The sequence below is a fragment of the Streptopelia decaocto genome, assembly GCF_964273445.1.
Source record: "Streptopelia decaocto genome assembly, chromosome: 7".
In the NCBI taxonomy this organism is placed as follows: domain Eukaryota; kingdom Metazoa; phylum Chordata; class Aves; order Columbiformes; family Columbidae; genus Streptopelia; species Streptopelia decaocto.
This window is the reverse complement of record NC_138661.1, coordinates 39,090,980-39,114,024: the sequence shown is the minus strand read 5'-3', so window position 1 is coordinate 39,114,024 and position 23,045 is coordinate 39,090,980. Positions and strand designations below refer to the sequence as shown.

Here is a 23,045-nt window from a genome sequence, read left to right as displayed (position 1 = left end):
GGGTTGTGGGTAACAGTGTATAGGTTTTTAATACTCAAACAAAAAAACCTTCCCTCTTCGAAGTTTGAACACTGTGATGTTGCTAGGCCCTTTTAATTTATCATCTTAGAGAGCTTGCTTTCCTACTAATGCAGAAGCTGAAAAAGAAGCTGTGTATTATTTGCTCATGGAAATGCAGAACAAGTAGTATAAACAACAGAAGAGGCTTTATATTAAAAAAAAAAAAAAAAGCTTATCCAAGAGGTAAATGAAATGAGTGTATTCCAGGGTGCCTTTCTGTGCACTGCTGGGCAGGGCGCAGGACTCCGTGCTTGTGCTGCGAATGTCGCTTCATCAGTCTTTGCAGGGGTGTTTAGTGTCTGGGGGCCCCCTAAACTAACGGGGGTGGGCCTGGATGTCACGGCAGCTGCAGCCGCAGGTCGTGGCTTGCCAGGCTGCCTGCGAGGGCAGGGGGAGCTGCCAGGTGCCTGGTTTGGGGGGCAGCCTGTACTTCTTGAGACTGGTGAGCTCAGCTGCAGGGTGGACACAAAGCCTTTGAGAGATACTGTTTCCCCAGGCTGTCACTTGGGTTCTTACTCGGCAGCTGATGCGTTTCATTGGGAAACGCACCATCAGACAAGCATGCTTTTAGACTCCAAGTGGCTTTGGAGCAGCTGTACTTACGGCTAAATAAATATAACCCTCTGTAAGAGGAAATAACTTTTCTACCAGATATATGCACAGATGGATTGTAATCATACTGAGGCCTGTGTTTGCCTCAACAAGAGAAAAAAACCTATTTGGTAGAGAGCTATAAATGGAAATTTGTGCTTAGACTGGCTTCTTGCAGCAGTGGTTGTAGAACATTGCTCAAACCTAGTATGAACGAGATAGGCATTCAGGGTATTTGTAAAACTACACAAGCTAGGGAGACACAGGACATGAGCTACAACAGCAACGTACATTAAGATTTATTGGTCCCCTTATGGCTACAAAAGTGTCTGGGAGCAGTTCTACAGCAGTGGGAGTGTACCTGGATAAGAGAGATGAATGTGCCAGAGGTACTGACATACTGCATATCTGTATGCTCAGAGAGGGCAGGGGAGGGAGGACAGACAGCCATACCTGCTGGGGGAAACCCTGTGTCTCGACACCTCTAAAATACAGATTTAATTTTGGATAGAAAAATAAGATTTTTTTTTTTTTTTTTAAGAATGCTAATTTGGAAGATACTTAGTAATTACAGCTACATTTCCTAAAATATTTGATTGTAAGTACAGTACAGAGCTAAAATTATATGCAGACAGCACTTATGCGGGCTGCTGCTTCTTCAGGAAGAAATTATGATACAAAAATAGTCAATCTGGTATAAGATAATCCCATGATTTTTTTTTTCTTTAATGAACGAGAGACTTCTTTAATTATTACTTTAATGAAGTATTGTTGATCACTTCATCTTCAAATACTAAGATACTTTAATGAAGAAGCATTTTGCTTTAAAAAGGCAGCTTCAAACTGAAGGCAAACTTGTAGATTAAAACAACACCCTTCTGTGTCTTAAAATAAATGGATTGTATCTCTTGACAGAAATGGTGCCGGTATCCAGAGGAGGCTTTATTAGGGCCATGTGATGGAACTGCATGCCTTAAAAGACTAAACAGTGACTTTAAATTAGTGCATACATTTCCAATTGTATTTTTTTCTCTTTTAAGTTGTTAAGCTTCAGCATGGGAGAGCAGAGGTGGTCAGTGGTTGCTGTTAAACACTGAGGTTCTCCAGAAGGCCTGGGAAGGGCACGGTGCTGCAGTTGTGGTGCCTGTTTCCTGAGGTCTGTGTGGCAGAAGAGGCGGCCACAGATCTCGGGTCAGAGCTCGCTCTGCTCCATAGGCCAGTTTTCCACAACCCTCAGCAAACTGGTCACCACTGATTATTCTTTCCACGTGTTGATTTCGTGCCTGAAGTTACTTTAGGGAATTGAAGCCAAAATTCAGGAGTTAGAAGGTTAATAATTTCCCTTGCCTTTTGGCTGTGTGTACAATTTGCTTGGAGGGAGAGAGGGGAGAGTGTTAACCATTTACAAGTATACATCTCCCCTTGTTCCTCCCCAGAATGATTGCGGAAATTATTTCTAGGCTGGTTTAGTGAAACAGCTAAGTTGCTCTCAATAGTTGTAAGTACACAGACTAGCAAGATATTGTTACTGAAGAGTTAGTTCTCCACAGTGAACAGGAAAAGAAATGCGTCCATATTTGGCTGAGGAAATTTTTACGATTGCAGCTAGACAAGGAAAGTATCTTTATTGCTATGGACTTCATTTTAAACTGCTTATCCGAAGACCGCCAGAAGTGTCATTTTACTTGCTTAAGGTATAAAAAGTTTGAAAAGTTGGAGAGTGGTAAGCAATTTCCTTTTTTAACATTAGAGTTGCAGATCTGCTTATTTTAGAATTTGACAAGAGAGCTGGTGAAGTGATACTGGGAGTTGAGCAACTGACAGGTGGGGTTTTCCAACTGCTGCCGTTAAAAAACTGAGCATTTAAATTCGATGTCTAGTGAATGTTAGGGGGATGTATGTGTATGAAATTTTTCAATTTATTTTTGAGAATTCACGCTCTTTCAAACTATAAACAGTTCCTCCAATGATATTGAGAAATTTGGCACGCTGTATTATTTCCATATTCAAAAAAATAAGTGTTAATTCCTCTTCCAAATAAAATACATATATATTAACAAGTGAAATGTTTGGGAAAAACTTCTGTTTCTTCAAGGAGGGGGAGCTGATAAGTATAACTAAAGTGGTAAACAGCTTCTTTTTATTAGCTTTTTTACGTTCAAATCTGTCCTGTTACTTTCAGATAAGCTAGAAGTCAAAAAATTACATTAAAGAAATTACCATTATGAGCAACTACTTTAAAAACCAAATACAGTAAGAAGCTGTTACAGTTGCTTTATTGGACGGATGGTTCATGTCTTTTGAAACAGTTTGTCCTGCTGTGGTATCTTTGTGGAACTAAGTATATTTAACTGGAAGGCACCACATTCTAGAAAATAGACAAAATGTACTGGGAATGTGTGTGCAAGAGGAAGTGCATCTGCAGGGACCCATACACTTCTGGTTTCAGAAGGGAGATATTTTCTTCTTCCTGCTAGTTTTTAAGTCGTCTCACCTTTTTCTCGTGTGTTGGCTTCCTACGTGTTGCAGCATGAATGGAAACCAACCATTGTACTTGACCTCAATCTGAAATCAAAAGTGCTCTGGGCCTCTGAAGCTGCTGCTTGGGGGAATCCCCATCTCTGCACAGATGCTACTGTGAAGGTTTGTGCCTGCAAAAGGGTCACACATGTTGCTGAATATACCTGAAGAATGCGGAAACCTTGCTTTTGTGAAGGAGTAAGTTTAGAAATGGCTACAATAATACAAACTTAGCCTGCTACGTGCAGGAGCTATGTACATGTAGAAGCTGTTCTTTTGTATGAACTTTTTTCCTGGATGGTCTTATGTGCAGATAGTGATGAGTGTGAATTTTCTTCTGCTTTTTGTTGAGTTTTGTGGCTCTAACAGTACTTTCATGACTGTGATTTGACAGATTTTGTCTGCAGGGAACGTTTTGTGCTGAGTTGTCAGGATTTTTAGTAAGGACAGGAGAGAACAAAGCCACAAATATAACTGGTGGGAGAGTCAGGAGCAGAATTGACTTAATCTACTGTAATAGGTGAATTTCATCACAGTTATGTGCAAATTAGTACTTGTTCTTTCTAATATTGTAACTTAGCATTCTGTATGCATAACCCTCAAGGAATTTTTTTTTTTTTTGTAAGCAGCTGCTATAAATACATAGCTTTTTATGGAGAGATGAGAAACCAAGACTTGGAATTTCATCTCTAGTGTATGCATTTAAAAACCTCTTGCCTCTATTTTATTTTTTCTGTTACACTTTGATGCATTTCACAACCAGATGTCTGATGGTTCTGCTCCTCCCTTGGTCTCCCTCCCCCCCCTCAAATGACAGAAATCTGACTTTTGTGACTGCAGAGCAGAACGGGGACTGAGGACCGTGGTTGTCCCCCCTGCCTCTGGGGCCTCAGAAGGGCCCATGGTGGCAACGGCAAAGCCCATTCCGTGATCTGCTGAGAGAGTCCTTGTTCCTGCAGACCAACTGCTGTGATCCCTGCCGTGTTCCTGTGAAAAATCAGCATGAGTTTTGCTCTTAACTTGGCCATAGACAGGGTCAAAGAGAATATTCAGTTAGAGGGCTCAAGGGGCAGAAGCTTGTCCCTGCACGGGTGGGCTCTGAGCACGTGTGACTCCAACGCATCTGTTTCTTGTGGGTCTGAAAGCTGTTTCTTATTTGTGGCACCTCAGATGTTGCAGTTGTGGGAAAAGAACAAAAAGTCTTTTCCCTTGGGGTGGTTGTCAGGAAGGAGGTCGCAAAGATGGGAGGAACATACATGTCACAGTAATTGCTAAAAGCGCTGTCTTGCAGGATTTAAGAGCCCCCTTTCCTTTTGTTATTCTCTGTTTCCAAAGTGTCATTTTGTGGTTATGGTGGTCATAACTGATGCAAATCTGTATCAAAGCTAATCTACTTATAGCTATAAATTAGTATATTCCTTTTTTCTTAATTTAAATTTGTAATTGCATGCAAGGAAGGAATTTGATGAGGCTATTAAGCATTGTTATCTAATCCCTAGACAAAATTAATAACAATGTCATGTTTGCACTTGAATAGTTCTGCCCAGTATTCCTGAATTGCTCTGTGTCCCCTGGACATCATTGCAGCCAAGGCTAGTGTATCGGTATGCATATATGCCTTATAAGTGACAACTCTAATAAAAGCTAGAAAAACGTTTTTAGATCCATGGTAAACCTGCACTGACTGCTGTATGCTTATCTTAAGTTCACCATTATGCATGACACAGTGTCTCATGGGCGGGCTGAAATAGGAAGAAATACCTCAGAGAGGCTTCATTTGCACTTTAGCCATCCTTAGGGTGGGATTTCAACCTGAGTAAGACACTAAACATGATTGAAAGGTTAGGGCACTAGCTTGACACTGAGTTGTGTTCCCTGCTCTGTCATAGACCTCTTAGGCAAGTCACTTTGTAGTCTCTCTCTCTGACTTAGTCCCCTTCAATAAAAAGGGAATAATAGTAGTTCCCTCCTTTAAAGAGGTGTTGCCAGAGCAAGTGCATTAAAGAGCATGTGGTGCTGTTATGAGGCCATGCAACTGTGTAAAGTAGCAATTGCTGTAATTCAGTTTCTGTACTACAGTGCAAGAAATGCAGCTATGGACAATAAAAGGAGGCATTTGCCGTACAAAGGCATCGTAGAACACTGGGGAGTGTTGGTTAGAGATCTCTAGTATGAGACTGACATACAAATGTTAGAGCTCTTATACAGATATGGGTGGATGAACTTCTGTGTGCTTTAGAAGACATTGTGATTTTTTATATCAAAATAGCCTTAACATTTACATCAGGGTGGGGGGAGTTCTATGGAGTATTTTAAGAAGTGGTTTTCTATACCAGGTTCTGAATTTCAGTGCACCTGTTCAAATTGAAGATGATTTACCTGACATCTTACAAATGCAGTCTGCATCTGCACAGTGTGAAGGAGTGAATAGTGGACAAAACTGAGATCAAGGAATTCCAGAAGAATAATATCTTGTTGTCTACCCCTTCACTCTTTAGTGCAAAACAGCCTGCTTTGTCTCTCTTTGTGTACCTGTTAAAAATACAGAATGTTGCACAGCACAGATGTTGTGAGGTGGGATGAATTGGTGTTAATATATTGCTTTGATTGTTGCAAGGTGTTACATAAAAGTGAAGTATTCCAATAATGTCAAGTTTGTTTGTGGGCAAGTTCCTCCAACTACTTTCCCCAATCAAAATTTGTCTTCAGCGTAGCAACTAGTGCAGTGTTTTTCTCTCTCAGTTGATTTTGTACATCTTTCCCAAATGGAAATGAATGTCAGCCTGCTGATGGGAGACTGGACATTCTTATTGTTTGGAGGTTAGTTGAAAATAAAGTTATCAAAAGCTCTGGGACATGTTAAACTAGTAAACTATTTTAAATAAGAGAGTGCTATTATTAATATCTAGCTGTTGTGGAAAAATAATTTAGAATCCACTGGATGCATTATGGATTGTAAAGGAGCATCAGTCTCAGAATTTAGTTTTCTTCAGTGTGAGAGGATCAGGTTAATGCAATTAATACACCTGAAGGGATGATTAGTTCATTAGCCTTTCATTCTGAGAGTGGAAACTGTATTATGTAAAGGATTTTTTAAAATTTTTTTTAATGTGTAGCAATTTCTTCTGGAGATGGTCAAGCACTGATCCTCTTATTGGCTCTTCTAATAAGTTCCTGTGTGATTTCCCAATTATTTATGGCCGTTTTTTTCACAGTTGGGAAGGACTTTCTGTTCCTCTTAATGGCAATTACACAGTTTGTATATTTAGCAAATACAGCTATTCAAAGTGTGATGTGGGATTATTGACCCAAAATGTTATGTCTTCAATTAGAACGAATGTTACACTTCCGTTCTGCATAACACTCACAAAATTCCTTTGATCATTGCAACCTTAATTTTGTGTTTTGTTAAGAACTGAGTATTTCGCTCAATTTAAAATAGCTTTGTTAGGGTTTTTAATAGAGAACATTTTTCCTTATGCTGTTATTGAATGACTTTTTTCCTTTCTAATTTAATGTGCAGGATGGATCGTTGGTTTGGTTTCAGGTAGGCTTGTTGAGCTGAATCTCTAGGAAGCTTCTGACTTTGCTCTGAGTAAGTATGAGGCTGATGACACGTATGGCCAGTTGTGAAAGTACTTCATAATGTTAGTAAGGATACAAATAAGCCACTACAGAAATGGAAGAGGTTTGCTTTGGATTTGATCGGGTATTGATGCCAACCATCTGCTCTTTCTCTCTTTCTTTCCTCCACTGAAATCCCTGTGGTTACAATGAGGAGGAGGTTGGGCAGGTAACAGGCAGGGAGCGCTGAATCTGGGGGCCAGGAGAGTGCTCTGATTCATTAATTAACGATTAAGAAATTGGAGTGCTCTCTGGGCCCTTGAATTCTTTAAACCTTGCTGGTAATCCCCTGTGTGATGATTGTGCTTGCCTGTGTCTTTCAGCATTCTACTCCCAGTATTAACTAGTCTGCATTTGCTTACCTTTGTTGTTGTAATGCCCCAGTCATGGCCAAGAGCTTGCTGTATGGAACAGCACAATAAAAAAACCCTTTTATATTCAATAGCGACCACAAAACTTCTCAAAATACATTATTTTAGAAATTTGAACTGAAGTCCTGTCAGTGCTGTTAAAGACTTGACTATTGGAGTAGTTTTATAACAGATTAGCTTAGTCAGTAGTGGGATCTGTGTGGATGTGGGCAAACCAAGACCAGCACTGCTTCAGCTTATGTAACTGCTGAAAAACAAAAAGATATTTCTGGGTCGAGGGAGGCATATGACAAAAGAACAACTATGTTATTATTTGTGTGAACTTTTTCCTTCATTTTTTCAGCCCCATCCCTCTTTGGTTATCGCTACCCTGTTGCATCACGTCTCAAATTAGACTTTTAAGCTCTTTGTGGAAGAATCCCTGCCTAGCCTGTTAGTGGGTATTGTTAAAGATAATACAACTTTTGTGACCTCAATTCTTCATGAATATCAGTGTATTGAGTTTCAGGTATTATTCTAATTTTATGAACTGAAGTGGGTGGCTTAAGATCCGTGTCTGTGGCAGAGCTGGAATTTGACCCCAGATCCTCTGAGGTTCTGCCTTTGCTTTTAGTCCCAGCTGTTCTCCAGCCAGGCTTGGGCAAGTGATGATGTCTCGTTGCTGCCATCAGGAGTGTCTCTGCCGAGAGCTGCGAACTAGGTTTCGGGTGCATTTATCTCTCATGAAGAAACCTCTGGGAATGGAAAGTTTCATCATCTATATTGAACTTTCCTCTTTCTCTTCCCTTATTTGTAGGCCGTTACCTCTTGTAAAGCCTTGAAGTAATCTCTGAAGCCCTAAAGCTGTGGTATTCCATACACTGGACACCTACGTATGTCTGGTTTTGTGACGGAGTGCTGGAGCGGTCAGGATGGAGACAACGGGACCTGCAGCAATCTTTCCTGTTGCAGTCCAGTGCATTCAGATCGGTTTTCTTCTCAGGGCTAAAGTGCAGAGGGGTTGGGTCTGTCTCTGGGGTGTATCCTTGCAATTCTGCAGCTGGAGTGTTTGTGGCAGGACAGGCATTGGGAGCGAAGGACATGTGGCTGTGTCAGCTGTGGGAACGCGAGGGCTGGGAGAAGCTGTCGGCTGCTCTTTGCCATTCTGACTCTGGAGCCTGCTGCGATTCCTGCGTGTTGGAGTATTCATCCCGCTGTTGCTAGCAACTGCCTTCCCTGACAGCTCCAAACAAAAAAGCTTAATATAGCCATCTAAATGCTTACAATTAGAAGAACAGTTAACCCATTTCCAGTGGGAAAGAATAGTATGTTCGTGTAACTTTATGAAGCCTGAAAGCAGCGTTTCATACTCCTTAATTGCTGTGCCCTTTTTGTGCTCTAAGGCCACCCAGACCTCTTCAGATCATGGCATTTATCATGATGACAGACTATAATAACTAATATTCCTAACTTCAGTACAGTTTATAAACATAAACTAATTTAAGATATGTACCATATACCTATTTTGCTAAAGGGTAAGCCTGCACTGTGTTGCAAAACCATTTGTAAAGGTGGGATTTCCTGCATATTTCTTTACAGAAGTCCAATTTATGTAGCTGTCTCTTGCTTATAACTCTCTCTAAGAACTCCATGTTGTTGCTGTGCAAGGCGATAGATGAGTCTGGTGAAAATCATGAATCTTGTTTTCATGAGATGAGATTTGTGCAAAATTTCAATTAGTGTGGAAATACCACTCAAAGTTTTGCTTGAGGATAAATCAAATTTAGGATCTGACTATTTGCTGTAGTACCTTTTCAATAGCTGGTAGAAACAACATCGTCAGTTCCTTCAAAAATAAATCAGGGTGGGTTTTTTTTCCTTTTGTTCTTTGCTTAATAATCGTCTAAGTTTTAAATTCTGGTCTGTCTCTTTAATAGTTTTTCTTCCTCACTCATGCTGATTTTGTTCTGTTGGAGCTGTTTGTATAAGCCAGGTGTTGTCTGGCTTGCTTGTTGTAAGGACAAGAGTAATCAGCACTTAATTGGCATTTTCTGTGTAACAAATTTTGTGTCTTTCTCATCCCTTTAAAATAAAATTATGTGGAAAATCCCAGGTGTATTTTGAAAAGTGAACCTCTAGTACTCTCAAAGGACCGTTTTCTGAAAACTTCCTTTTGAGGTGCATCTGTGGTACTTCAGACCCCATAATTCAAAAGCCAAAAATGCTTCTCTATAATGTCCTGCACACTATAATGCTTCTGTGTCATTAGGTGGAATGTGGAAAATTGCGGTGATAGGGAATAAGCAAAACTACATATATGGATGTAAATAGTGGGTCAAACTATAAGCAGAATGCATGCTTAGGTGAATTTTAAGAAAATTAGAACAGAAAAGAAAGCTGCCTAGTCAAATAAGATCTATGTGAACACATTTTCACTGCTTCTACTTTATGACATCCTTTACTGTAATAGACCAAAATATTTTACTTAAGTAGGATTTGTATTTCTCCTTGGTTTGATTAGCTCATGAGGTGTAGTTAATATTTTCTTCTTGCATATGTGTATTTTTCCTAAATAGTATGGCAGTTCTACATTCTGTGTTCTTTTACTTGCTGTAGGTAATTAACCTATGATACTGAGTGTCAGGAGTGATCTAGATTGGAGCAGTAGTTTGTCCCAGCTGGTGGTGCAATGCAAGCAACCAGATTTGGTGGCACATAGTCCTTCAGCATGGCCATTGTCTCCCCTGCTTCACATCGCAGAGCTGATGGATGTCACCTTCGAATCTCTGGTTAGTACGGTGGTTTCATACAGCTTTACTAATCCCAGCCGCTGAAAATGGGAAAGTGAAAGTGGTAGCAAAGTAATTTGAACCATGCTGTCCTCAGGGCAGAGATGCCCTTCAAGTCAGTCATAGCTTTAGTCTTTCTCTGCAATAGAAATGGGCCAATCACCTGAAAATTTGGGTAGGCCATAAATGTCTTGGATGTGTGCTACTTACTTAGGTATGCATTGGCCTGCTCCAGGCAGGCGCCTTCGGGCAGCAGGGCAAGTTGTCAGGCTGCCTGGATGCCATGTTTTCCCTTCTGTTGTCTGCCTGTGCAGCAGCTTTCCTTTGATCTCTTTGCCCCTGTTATGGGCAGGCTGTAAAGAGTTCCTTCTTTGCTATGCAGTTACTCAAACAAGTAAGCCTTCCCCATTTTATAGGCTTTATTGATTCTAGGACTTTTATCTGGTACAGTTCTTGGAGGTGTTGTGGGGGGATGGTTGTTCGTTCTTTTGTAGTGGGGTTCTTTTAAACCAGAGAATGTTCAGGTGATTGGTTTTGCTTGTTCACTTTGGATTTCAGTTGCTGCCCTTATGTGGTGCGAGGCTCCTGGAAAATTGCTGTAGAGAAAGGCTTTCTAGGTGTCTGTGGAAAATGCTTTCCCATTCAAGATAAGGTGACAGGGGTATAAAGCCAGCATCCTCCATTTAAGTTTTTTGGCTTTCTCAGACAATGTTGTGCTTCTCAGTTGCTTTGAACTTTCCCCTGCCTTTCTTCAGAAGAGAGATTGCTGTGCTCTGCTGTATAGAATTTGGAAACATGGTCTGTTTTCTGTTTTTTCTTGTTCCATCCTGGGGCAATATGTAGGAAATCTGTGCTGTTATCCTTCCTGTTCAAGGTGTCTGAAGCTGGTGAGTGGGAGGTTGCAAATGATCTGCAGGAATTTTGCTGTAGCTAACTGTCTGGAAGAACATGTGGCAAAGTGAGTGTGTGGGAGGGGGAAAGATTGAAGCTGTTTTCATATACAGCGGAGTAAGCATAGGATATGGATAAGCTGTGCAATAAGCTTGGCAAATCTTCTGCCAAATACAAAAACTGTCTCCTGTTTTCATCGCTTTCTTGGTTCTTACTCAAGACTGTTGCAATAGGTGGTGTTGGTTTCATAGGCAGTGGTTTTCACTGGGGCAAACTTCTGTTAGCTGGAACAAGTTTCTTGTTTGTGATGCCCTTTAAGTCTCCAGTCATTAAAAAAAACCCCACAAACAAACACGCAAAACAAAACACAAACAAAAAACAAACCCACAAACACTACCACCAAAACCAGAAACAGAACCCACTCTATTAAACTATCTCTGTCCTGCTATTGCACTGGGGGAATTAAATTTTCTTTGCCCTTTCTGCACATATGTAAATGCAAACCTGACTTTTATCTTGTGCATGTAGATTTAAACCCATGTTTTCTTGCAGGATTGGAAAGGGAACTGGTAACTAGGATTCTATATTCTGTTCTTGATTTTTTGACCTGGTTGGTTGTGTGATCTTAGAAGTGAGTTAGTTCCTCTGATTTTGTTCCTCATTAGTAAAATGTGCGTCATGATTCTTCACCTGTTTCCTAAATGTGGGATTTGACCATAATGATGAGCAAATTAAAGAAGGCTCAATTGCTTTGTCTCAGAAGAACACTGACTAGCTTGCTGCATTTCACTGAATTGTAAAAATTGTTGTTGGAATCTGTTCATCATCATTAAAAGTGATTAAGCTTCTTGCAGCAGTAATCAGTAATTTGAATTGGTGGCAGAAGGAGGATTTAGTGAGAAATTATTCTCTTCACTCTTAATTTGACAGATTTCCTGTAGCAAACTGTGGCAGCGTTGTTGCAGTTAAGTTGGAGGATGTACATTAGCTAGAACCCAGGAACACACTTTATTTTTCACATTAAAAAAACCACTTGTTATTTTATGCACCCTTAACTTTGCCAGGGTTTGAGGAGAGGTTGGAGTCTTTCCTGAGTCATTTCTGCAGCATTCTGTCAGAGACAATTATGTACAAATGATCTCAAAGGAGATTAGGGATATGCAAAATTTAAACTTGCTTATCATGCCAAATATAAGTGGTGTAGTAAGTGAACTAAGGAAAAGTACAGGACAGCACAGCCCTCAGCAGCTGAGCTGATGAGTAGAGTTTAAGGTTACTACAATGTGTAAGGTCATGAACTTGATATATTAAATTGTGCAAATATGTGCATATTTAGTGAAGAGAGTATTTAAAGAAATAGAATAGTGATGGGTGGTTACTAAATACACAGGCAAAAAGTTTTAGAGGGAGTTAAAGATATTTTATATTAAATGTTTGCTGTGGACTGTTTTAAATTTGTCCTCTAAATTGAATAACCTTTACACTTAATTAAAACCTTTTTAATGCTTTTTTTTTTTTTTTTTTTTTACAGCAAACTCACCAGGCTAATGATAAACTAGGACAAGATTGTTGCAATGGATAGGGATGCCTAAATGGTTTTAATGGTTTTGTAGAACCTATTTTGGGTTGAGTAAAACCTGCTCAGGGCTGGTACCAGCTGAGTGAGTGCCTGTGCCCCACACTTCTCAGATATCTCTGCTTTGGGAGGACTTTATGAATTTGAGAACAGCAGCCTGGATACAGGCAGAGACTCCTCCTTACTCCTGTTGTATACTTAAGGAAAGGCCTTCAGGAGACTTTGCCTAGATCTGGTCTACATGGTGTTTTATAGGTGTTCGTGATTTTCTTTAATGCTCTAGTGTAGATATGCTGGAGAAGTTTTAGCTTAAAATGCTGACCCTAACTTCTCTCAGTAAGGTGCCATATTTTACTTAACTTATGTTTTTTTAATTCCAGAAAATACTGAATAAGTGCCCATTGGGTATATGTGTATCTAATTTGACATTCTTTTTAGGTCTAGAAGAAAAAGCCTTGGAACATAAAAAATTCCTTAGCAATCTGAAAATATTTACTGTATTAAAGGCAGTGACATACAATTCATATTCATTTGAAGAAAGGCTGAGACTTGCCAGAAGTTCCTGGAAGTGAAAATAGCTGATGATGTTGCGTGCCAAATCTTAAAGTTATTAAAACAAAATATACTGATGCTAGGTTCTGCTTTTTCTCTGTGCAGCATAAAAGCAATGCAAGGTGTCATAACACTTCAGTATATTTGGAGGCAAGACACAGTATCTTCTGGGAACTGCGGTATCAGAACTGGCCCTGTGCTTTGTTCAAAGGTAAGAAATGGTCAGGGGCACACTGCTGCAAAACGCACTTAAGCCTGGAAGTGTGTTACCATTTTACTGTGCTACTGCAGGCTGACTCTTGTGCTGAAATTAAAGTAAAACAAACAAACAAACAAAAAAGTCTCCAAAGCTGGTAATTGGGTAGGATGATGATAATGTGAGCTCATCCCTCCGGCTCAGGGAGGGAAGCCTGCTTAGTCAGAGCACCAGCAGCGCGCAGCCAGTGAAGCTGCCAAGTGTGAGCCTTCCTGGAGCACAGTCATGCTGCAGCTTGAACGCCTGTCGCTCAGCTTAAGCTATGGATTATTATTATAATATATATATTCCCCCCCCCCCCCCTGCTGTTTTCTATATAGAAATAAATTCTGAAAAGCTAATTTTGTGATGTTTTCTATTACCATCTAATACTGGATGCACCAAATGTGTTTTTTTTTTTTTCTTTATGATCTCTTAGTTATGTTTTATTTATTTTTGGGTGCCGTTGGGAGAGCTGGGATGTTCAATAAGTGTGTTTTGTTCAAAGTACCTTAAATCTCTTTCCTCCTCAATAATGTCATTTTCACTATCCTGTTTTTTTATGCTGCTGTAACTTCAGTTCTTCTTCAATCACTGCAGTCTTCAAGATAACTTCCCTAAGAAGCATGTAATATTTTTTAGGACTCTCTTTATGGAACACACAAGTACATATTCCTTTCCCTCCATTACGTTATCTCTGAACTTACTGTTTGTTTTTTTTTTTTTTTTTTGTGAACTTTGCACCCTTATACTTCTGTTACAACTCTTTCCTAGGTAGGTGCAGTTCTAAACTGGTCTGAGTTAGGCTTGATAATGCTGGTGGCTTCTTATGTAGTAATGGAGAAAACAGAGCTGAAGTCCATACAAGTGGAGGTTTTGAGAGCTGTGCTGATGCAATGCTTTCTCACTAACTAACCTGAGTCCTCTTTCTAAAGATCTTCTGGATACCTGTGTCTGTAGTACCTGCAAATCTCAGCCACCGCTATTAAGAACAGCATCAGCTATTTGGTTGTGGGGGTTTTGGTTGTTGTTTTGGGGTTTTTTGGTTGTTGTTGGGGTAGGGGGGGATTGCTTGGTTGGTTGGGTGTGGGTTTTTTTGGGTTTTTTGTGGTGTTGTTGTTGTGTGTTTGTTTTTTTAAAGGGTTAAAACCAAGGACCCCTGAAATTGTATGCCAGCATTTGGGCAGTTATATTTGCATTCTTCCTCAAAGTGTAGAAAATCTATAGCAGAGCTTCTGAAGGTTGTCTGGCAAGTTTAAATTTGATGTAGTAGCAAAGTCTTCTGATATACAGAAAAACTTGGATTCTTTTTGTCAGAATTATGTGACAGATCAATACAAAGCACGTAGAAGCATTGGTGGAAGGAAAACTGTTACAAGGTTGTCTAGTTTGGGGAGAAAAATAGCTTGTGATGATTTCAGAAAGTAAGATAGTGTCAGAAATCACTCTTAGTAGTATTACCTCATGTATTGTGGTTTAGCTGTTAACTCTGTTACAATTTGTAGCAGTGGTGCAAAAAGCGAGGAGAGATAGTAACATTAATGCTCCTGAAAGACATTTAGCAACCTTTCCACCTCTATGCTTTTGCTACCAGGGATCCAGTTTCCTGCTGTAGGATGTTTTTTTCCTCTCCTAATGAAGTTTTGAAATAGGAAAAACTTACTTTATGAAATCCTCGTTTGTGTACTAGTTGCAGTTTAGAGAGAATTTTCCGTCTCACGTGTCCATAATTTCTCTTGGAGTTATTTTTGTCCCGTTGAAAGAGGACTGGAAAACGAGCTGGGACGTTGTGCTTAGAGGAGAGAGGAACGCCCTGGCTCTGCGATACGGGGTGGCACAGGTCCACGGTTTGTAGCCAGGGCCAAGGGGAGGGAGCGTGGGGGGAACAGCGATGTAACAGCTCGAGGAAGTGAGTCACTTCGCTCTGAAACACTGGCCCATGGCTCCAGTAGCGCTGAAGCCAAGCTTGGCCTCCGAGGTGGAAGTTGCGTAAGTTTAAACTCTTTGTCTTTTCCTCCTCATCGTGTTCCCAACCCCACCCCAGTATTAAAATCTCCACCACAGCCATATCTGTCTAGAGCAAACTTCGGTTACAGGACTTCAGTGTGCTGCATGCTTTTGCTCCATTATTTTTCATTTTTCAGAGGGAGATAAATGGATTGCAGGTTTCATTGGAGGAGATGTGTGTGTTAGTCTTGCCTTTTCCACTGAAGAGAAACTTGGTTTTATAGCAGGAGGGATGCAATAAGAATAGGCTTTTAAAAATTCGTTAAAATCTTCCAGAGATATATTGGCAATGTGATTTGAAGTGGAACAGAGTGCATAGTGAAGAGATAGCAACTAAGACTTGTTAAAAGATTTTTAGGTGTCCTACTAGAAATACTGGTGTGTGTGTGTTAACACATTACATCTTAATCCTGCAAACCAGGCTTTTAAAGAGGAGGGTAGACGTGTCCTAGGCTGCATGTTCTGGAAAGGCTTTCTCCTCTTGTGTTTGTAGCTTTACCAGATATTTGCTGGTATCCAGGAGCAGCTGTAACAATCTGCCTGAACTCCTTTTCCGTGAGTGTGACCTGAGCAGGAGCAGCTGCTAAAGAAAGTGTCCGAGAGGGCAACAGGTTGAGCAGGCCCTGTCTTTGGTGGTTGGGTGCTCGGTGGGCAGTTTTTCATCAAAGGCAACTGTCATGACCGGGGAGGGAAGGTGGATGATGAGCTGCAGCCAGGTCCTTTCCTTCAAAACACTGAATTGAGCATCTTGCTGTGTGTTTAGCTGTAGCCTTTGTGGACATGCGTGTGTTTTAAAAGTCTTGGGAAATGTGGCCTGACGTTGTTTTTCTTTTGATGAGTCATGAGGGGTTTTTTGTGTTTTTGAGTTCAGATTAAAAACAGATTACTCTGGCTACAGGAAGACATAGAAGTAATTGGTGAAATGAGAGAGAGGAAGTTTAAGAGAAAGACTTTGAGGATGAGCTTGAGTGATTAGTCAGAAGTCTGTGTGCAATTGGGAGTTGCATCATGCAAATACAGTGTGCTATCTGTTGTGTAAAACTAAGTTGTTTTGGTTTACAGTCTTCTAGTAGGTCAGATCTGTTATTTCCTACATGTATTATCCTGACCATTGTTTCTGTGGGAAATGGGACAGACATACAGGTTGTTGCTTATCGTGTGAGACAGTTATGTCTGTTGATGATTCATTGCAATTGCTTCTCTATTTCAGGACCTGTAACTAAGTGGACCCTACTGACCTCTGAACCACAAAGGATAAGAGTGAAAAGAAGTGGGAGAACCACACGAAGAAAAAGGAAGTGGATGCACTTTCATCTGGACTTCTTTCCTGCCCTTTATTACTAAAACTGAATGGAAAAGAGAGACTTCTGTGCCTTTCCTCCCCCAGCCTCAGGGATGGGTGGGTTGTAAATACAGTGTGTGCAGCTGGGGGAATAGACTGAACCATGAATCTTCAGGCTCAGCAAAAGTCTACAAGCAAAAGGACTGGGAAACGGCTCGCCTATTTTAATGAGCAGGAAATCCCTGTGTCATCTAAAGAACCACAGCAGCAGCTTAAGGAAGGACAATACTATGGTCATGGAGCGAATGTACCGGTCTCCCAAACTGTGGAGATTTCTCACACAGGAGGACTGACAAGTGCCCCCAACAATGTTGCTTTGATGAACTCTGTTTACAGTCAAGATAGGGGAGAATCAATGATGATGCCCCAGACAGTAACAGCTGTCAAATGGCAGAATTCACTGATGGGAAACCGGTTGCCAGAGAGGGGTGACAGCCACTGGCAGTCTCCACCATCGATGTGGAACCATGGTGTGGTCTTTGGGGGCAACCCGAAAGGACCCCACTCCAATGCTGGTGGCCCAGGCTTCTATGGCCACCCAGAAGCCCTTAAAAGAAATCAAGAGAAAGGAGTATTCGTGTCACAGCTGGATTTATATGGAGATGCTGTCCAGCAGATGATGTCCCAGAAGGCTCAGCTGGAACAGCAAGCCCTGGTGAGACAGCAAGCTCAAATGAATTCTTTTCATCAGATGCAGAAACAGCAGCAGCAGAATCAAAGTCTGTCGCTACAGCCTTTCCAACTTGCATTTGGTCACCAAGGCCAAAAGCAGGGTCTTCCTGAATTATTACACGTCTTTCAAGAAGCCCCAGCTTCTTCCAGTCCAGCATTTACTGCTCAACAGAAACAGCAAGCTCTTCCCCAGCTACAACTGTTTGAGAATTTCTACCCTCAGCAGCAGCAGCAGGCTGCCACACAAGCCTTCAGCCTGCAGCAAACGACTTCCATAGCACAGCCTCATGTGGCAGCTGCAGCACCTCAGCATCACATGATGGCACATCAGTTTCAGCAGCCAGAGAGGAACCAGGAACTATTCAAGGCTCTAACAGAGCAGAACCAACAGACTGTCCTACCTCAGACCCAGATTCCCTTTCCAAGGAGGTCACGGAGACTCTCCAAAGAAGGTGTCCTGCTGACATCTACAGGAGAAGTGGTGGCTTCCAAGCAGGCAGAAGAACAAGCCAGCAATTTATTTCTGCATCCCTGGCAAACGCATCAGCAAGAGGTCCCATTACAGCAGCTGCCTGAATCGCTGGCCCACAGCAAAAGCAGCTTTTTGCACCCCAAGAGACTGGATATGGGGCAGAAGGATGTCCTGGTGAATAGTGAGCTGTGCCAGATGGAACCAGACAGACAAGCCACAGCCCAGAATGGCAGAGAAGGGGAGAAACAGGTGGCAGCAGCTGAAGAAAATACTCAGAGCACTAATGATTTTCAGGGTGTCAGAGGTGGTGTAATCCAGAGTACACGACGGAGACGGCGTGTTTCTCAAGAAGCCAATTTGCTAACTTTGGCCCAAAAAGCTGTTGAGCTGGCTTCTCTTCAGAATGTAAAGGTAAGGTACACATCCTAACCAATATAGCATGTTTTAGACTACAAAATAGAGCTGAAGTGAAAGGAATTAATGTACATATGCAGGAAAACATGGTATCTTGATGCAAGAAGTGTTGTAGTACAGCAAGGGCAGCTCAGGAGTGATGCCATGTAGGTTCAGTTACTGTAATTCATAGACGTAAGAGAATAGAGATCCCCTAGTGCAGTAAAACCACATAAGGGCAGTTTTATTCCACTAATACTGAATGTGATTTTATCCCAGGGCTTGAAAATATGGATGTTTTCAGCTTAGACCTCAAGCTGATCAGGAATTTGGAGAGACAAGTATAAACAGCTCATTTAGTGTCTTTTTACCGATTTCACATTCTCTTCCTTTTACATTAAAAGGCAGCTGCTTAACTGCCAGTTTTTCAGTTTTAGCGGTTGAAGTGTTTCTAAATTGTGCTTTCTAAAAATTACGTAATGCAATTTATATGTTTGATATTTCCCTAATATTGAAAGTCCAAGGAAGCCTCACTTATATTAGGAACTTAGAGCAGGCATAATGAAGGTCTGTCTGATGTGGTACCCCATTTCTGAGAATGGCCTGCAGGGGATGTTGGAGATTGGTAACCTGAGGACAAAGTCTATCTGTAGACCTTCTGTAGGGCTTGATGGGGAAGAAATTTAGTGTTGGCTGTTCTGGTAGTTTACTACTCTTATACTTTTGGTGTCCCATCAATCTAAACTCTACAGTATATATTCCATAGGGCAAGATGACAGGGTTCAAAATCAACTAGGCTAGGGAAGCTAAGTGGTGGAACTTGCGGAGTTCAGTGGGGGTTTTTTGAGGGGTCTTTTGGAGGTTTTCTTCCAGTTTTGGTTTGACTAATCTTGCATTGATTGCCTGTCATGAGAAGTAGAGGTACACTTTTCTTTGGAAACTTTGTTGCCAAAGGCTGTTGAAATATGGGTGTTAGAGCATGAGCTACTTTTACCTGCGGTTTTGCCACTTGAGTTGCTGCCCAGTCAGACAACAAAGGGAAGCAAATTTTATTCCCTTTCTTGTTCTCGTAATAGTTTTCTTCCTAGTCTGTCTGTGGCTACTTTTCCAATTTCTTCCTTAGATGGATGTGCTGTTGGTGTGAAAGAACTGAACTAATAAACAATGAGGCAAATATCCATAGTCTACTCCATCTCTTGCACTGAAGACAGCAGCCAGTGACTGTTGCTGCTCTCTTCAATCCTTTTTGCTCTGAGCAATCTTGAACAAGCAGATTTGATAGAAAACTATTAGTAGTTAGCAGCGTGAGCTATTTGCTCATAATCCCAGCCATTGTATGTTTATATTGCAGGAAGGCCTGCAATTCACATTGCAATCTGATCACAAACACAGTGGCAAGAAAAAACTAACAAAGCATCTAGGAATAGGCCCTGAGAGGCAAAGCCAGAAATTGACCATTTGAAGGCATGTCTACTTGCAGCTCAATTCATAATGTAATGACCAAACAGAGAAGTGTTTTGACAGATGCTCTTTTGTTCTTCGCAGTTACACGAGCAGCTTGTTTGCTTCCATGAATGCCCTAGCAGAACTCCTCTTTATGTTTAGATCTCTTCAGGCCTTCAGGATGAGGTTTTGAATAATGTTAAAATTCTCACCTGAGTCTGATGGATTTTACATCTTTAAGGGGGTTGGATATCATGTGAGGGAGAAAAAGAAGACATGTTTGCTTATGGGAGGAGAGTAGTCTCCTCTTAACAGTGTCTTTCTGTTATAAATAACCTATGCTAGAGAAGGCTTCTAGGTTATGTGAAGAGAATGCATAAGAAGGCCATAAGATTAAATTATTGATGAAAGAGAATACACTCATCATTTGAACCAGTAGGTTCCAACATAGGTGTGTATACCTTCTGCAAAAGTATTACTTTGGACAGCAGTATCATAACTGGGTTGGGTTGGAAGAGACCTTAAAGATCATCTGGTTCTAATTCCCCTGCCATAGGCAGGGACACCTTCCACTAGACCAGGTCACTCAAAGCTTCATCCAGCCTGGCCTTGGACACTGCCAGTGATGGGGCATCCACAGTTTCTCTGGGCAGCCTGTTCCAGTGCCTCACCACCCTCATGGTGAATAATTTCTTCCTTATATCTAATCTAAATCTACCTTCTTTCAGTTTAAATCCATTACCACTTGTCCTATCACTACATGCCCCTGTAAAAATCCCTCTCCAGCTGTCTTTTAGGCCCCATTTAGGTACTGGAAGGCTCCTGTAAGGTCTCTGGAGCCACCTCTTTTCCAGGCTGAACAACCCCAACTCTCTCAGCCTGTATTCATAGGAGAGGGATCTGTCTACATGTAGTGTCACAACTGATGCTTTGCACCAGAGCTGCCCATCGTGCTGTGCCTGCTGTTTTCAGGTGATGCAAACTTATTGCTGCTTACACACTGCAGTAAATTCTCAACTTTTAGTTTTATGTTTTCATTTTGCATACAAATGTTATATGCAAAAAGGCAGTGTAATTAGTTTTCTTCAATAGTGCAAAAACCTTTTCTCAGATCTGAAATGGTCATCTTAAAGGGTGTCCGGACTTAAGTGTTCCTTTATGGAAGGGAGACAGAGGTTTTAATTACCTGGCCTCTTTCCTGTGGCACAGGGCACCAGCTGCCACATACAAAAGGGAAAAAAAAAAGCATTTCTGGAATTGCAGTCCTGGACTCACCTCCTTCATGGGCAGACTTCAGTTTGACTGCAGAGAGAAGCTGCCATTACTGTTAGCAAGGTGATGAAGAATGATGGCAGAAAGTTCTGCATGGACAGGTGTTTCGAAAAGGCTGTTGTGGTTTCATGTTTGATCATAGAAGTGGAACAGTTCTTCTAGATACCGCAACTGGGTTTTGTCTGTGAACTCTAAATTTTTTAGAAAGCACTTGAGGAGTAGGATGAATGCCAAAATGGCTGGTAGGTTTCTGTGGGTGTCCTGGAGAACTCTAGATCACTGGTTCATCCCTCAATATTTATGCAAGAATCTAAATGGAAGTGCAACAAGTTGCGCTTGCTGGAGTTATCCAGCAGCTCTTCTGCCCCAAATTCTGCAAAAGAGATGCTGAGCTAGCTGAAAATCCTGTAGTAGTTCTATAAGAGAAGGTCCTGTCCCTTGTTCAGTGACTCCTTTCTGCTTGCCTCTGAGCATAATCAAATGGTTGAGAAACTATTTAGGGAGCTGAAACAAATGGCTTAATTCCAAAATCAGTCACATCCCCTCTTTGTAAACCTTAGGCACGTGTGATCTTTCATGAGCAGAAAAGCTCTGATGTAGACCAGAGCATCTTTAAGGATGTCTTAACAACTTAGGTTAAGTTCCCAATGGTGCCTTCTCTCTATCTGTGCTACTGTTCAGGTCTCCTGGTTCCTCTTTTCTCTCAAAGGGTCACCTCTACTGTCATCAAGGAAGAGAGTCCTTTGCTGTTTACCTCCCTATCTTGAAAATAAAAGGAGCATAGTTAACTGATCATTCAGCCAAAGAAATGTGACATCTTTGTGTGACTAGCTGCAATAGCTACTTGTAGTTAAGAAATTAGTTCCTGTCTCTTGACCTACAGTGATCTGTTTAGCACACAGGAAGTATCTGAGGTTTGTAGATTGGTCAAAATTGCCGCTTGTTCATATATTCATATTGCCATTACTTGTTTGATTGCTGCTGCTCTCTCAGGTACCCAGAAAGTATGCTAGAGTGCTTGCCTAGTAACAGCTACATCAGGAGGAAAACAAAGTAATCTGATTAAAACCAAGACTTTTCTTGGCAGGGGTCTAAAGAATGTGGTGTGAATGCACCGCTCTAAACAGTGGTGCAGAATGATTTACTGTGGACCTCACTGCCAGAAGCAGACCCCAGAGCTATCCTAGATGTTCAACTAGGCTTCTGTAATAAGGTGACAACAGCACAGATTTCCCTGATGAATGGAGGCGCACCTATAGCAGCATGAAGCCATATCTGAGCCACTTCTTCAGATGTGGGCACGACTAGTGGAAGTAGGCATGTTTCCAGTAGATGACCTGTTCATATGTTTAAAAAGGCATCCTTGTTAGTCTCCCTTTCCTGAAGTAGTGGAGGGAGGCCACAAAAATTTACAAGTGTCCCTTGCTATCTAGAGGTAGTGGTCCCTAGTGACATATCTGCCAGTGTGATAAATGCCCTCCAAATCCAAAGTTGGTAGTCTTGTGGGAAAGTGCAGGTGTATGTCACCACCATGGAGTCCAGGGAGGTCCTCAGAGCTCATTAGTTCCTCATGCAGCACAATATGGGGCAGCTGATGCCAGTTGTGACTTTTCGGTTGTGTTTCATCATTGCATGGTGGGGGCAGATGTCTCCAGTCTCCGTGAAGAAGCAGTCAGACTTCTAAACTGCAGTGTCACTTATGGGCCAAAGCTTTTTGTGCATGATCAGCCTTACTCTAATAAAAGGTCTGGAAAGAGGCAGTCCTAAATCTTAGGCTTAGCGTTTCAGAGTGGACCTGTTTGCATTTAACAGCAACAAAAAATACCAGGACTCTCATTTGGATAGGGGCCAGAGCACTGAGTGCAGGCTCTGACTGATGCATCTTGTGACAATATGGTTGAACTTCCCTCAATATAAATATCGTATTAAAATGGGACTTCAGTCTAGTGTCCTCGCTATCACAATTGACTCTTCATGGGCCAGCTGGACTGTATTCTCTTGCTCATCAGTGAAACTGCCTTTCTTGATCTGTGACCACAGGGAGATGACTGGGAGGTTGTCTGAATCCTTATGAGAGAATCTGCTTATGCTAGTTTTTTAATCAGGATTAGGTATTCTTAATGCCACACAACAGATTCTTTTTGAAGACTTAAGTAAATCTTTGCAAAATTTTGGAAGTTCAGGTTGGAGACCTCTTGTCATGCCTGAGAGATAATGTGCCTTGGTTTCCACCTACAAAACACAGCTGTTCAAGTA

At 41.4% G+C, this 23,045-nt stretch overlaps 1 protein-coding gene across 8 annotated transcripts in view; it reads left to right on the top strand.

The window, feature by feature from the left end:
- The window catches only part of MIDEAS (mitotic deacetylase associated SANT domain protein), a 57,025-nt gene that overhangs the window by 12,203 nt on the left and 21,777 nt on the right, over positions 1 to 23,045 (top strand). For 3 of the 8 annotated variants that reach the window (XM_082059355.1, XM_082059353.1, XM_082059351.1), the window contains 2 exons: positions 13,059 to 13,164; positions 16,406 to 18,092. In XM_082059355.1, the coding sequence (XP_081915481.1) occupies positions 16,641 to 18,092 (1,452 nt within the window). In that variant the 5' untranslated portion in view covers positions 13,059 to 13,164; positions 16,406 to 16,640. Of the gene's footprint in view, positions 1 to 3,241; positions 3,295 to 9,761; positions 9,935 to 13,058; positions 13,165 to 16,405; positions 18,093 to 23,045 lie in introns of those variants that run through there. The other 5 variants (XM_082059354.1, XM_082059352.1, XM_082059358.1 and 2 more) reach the window with 3 other exon arrangements.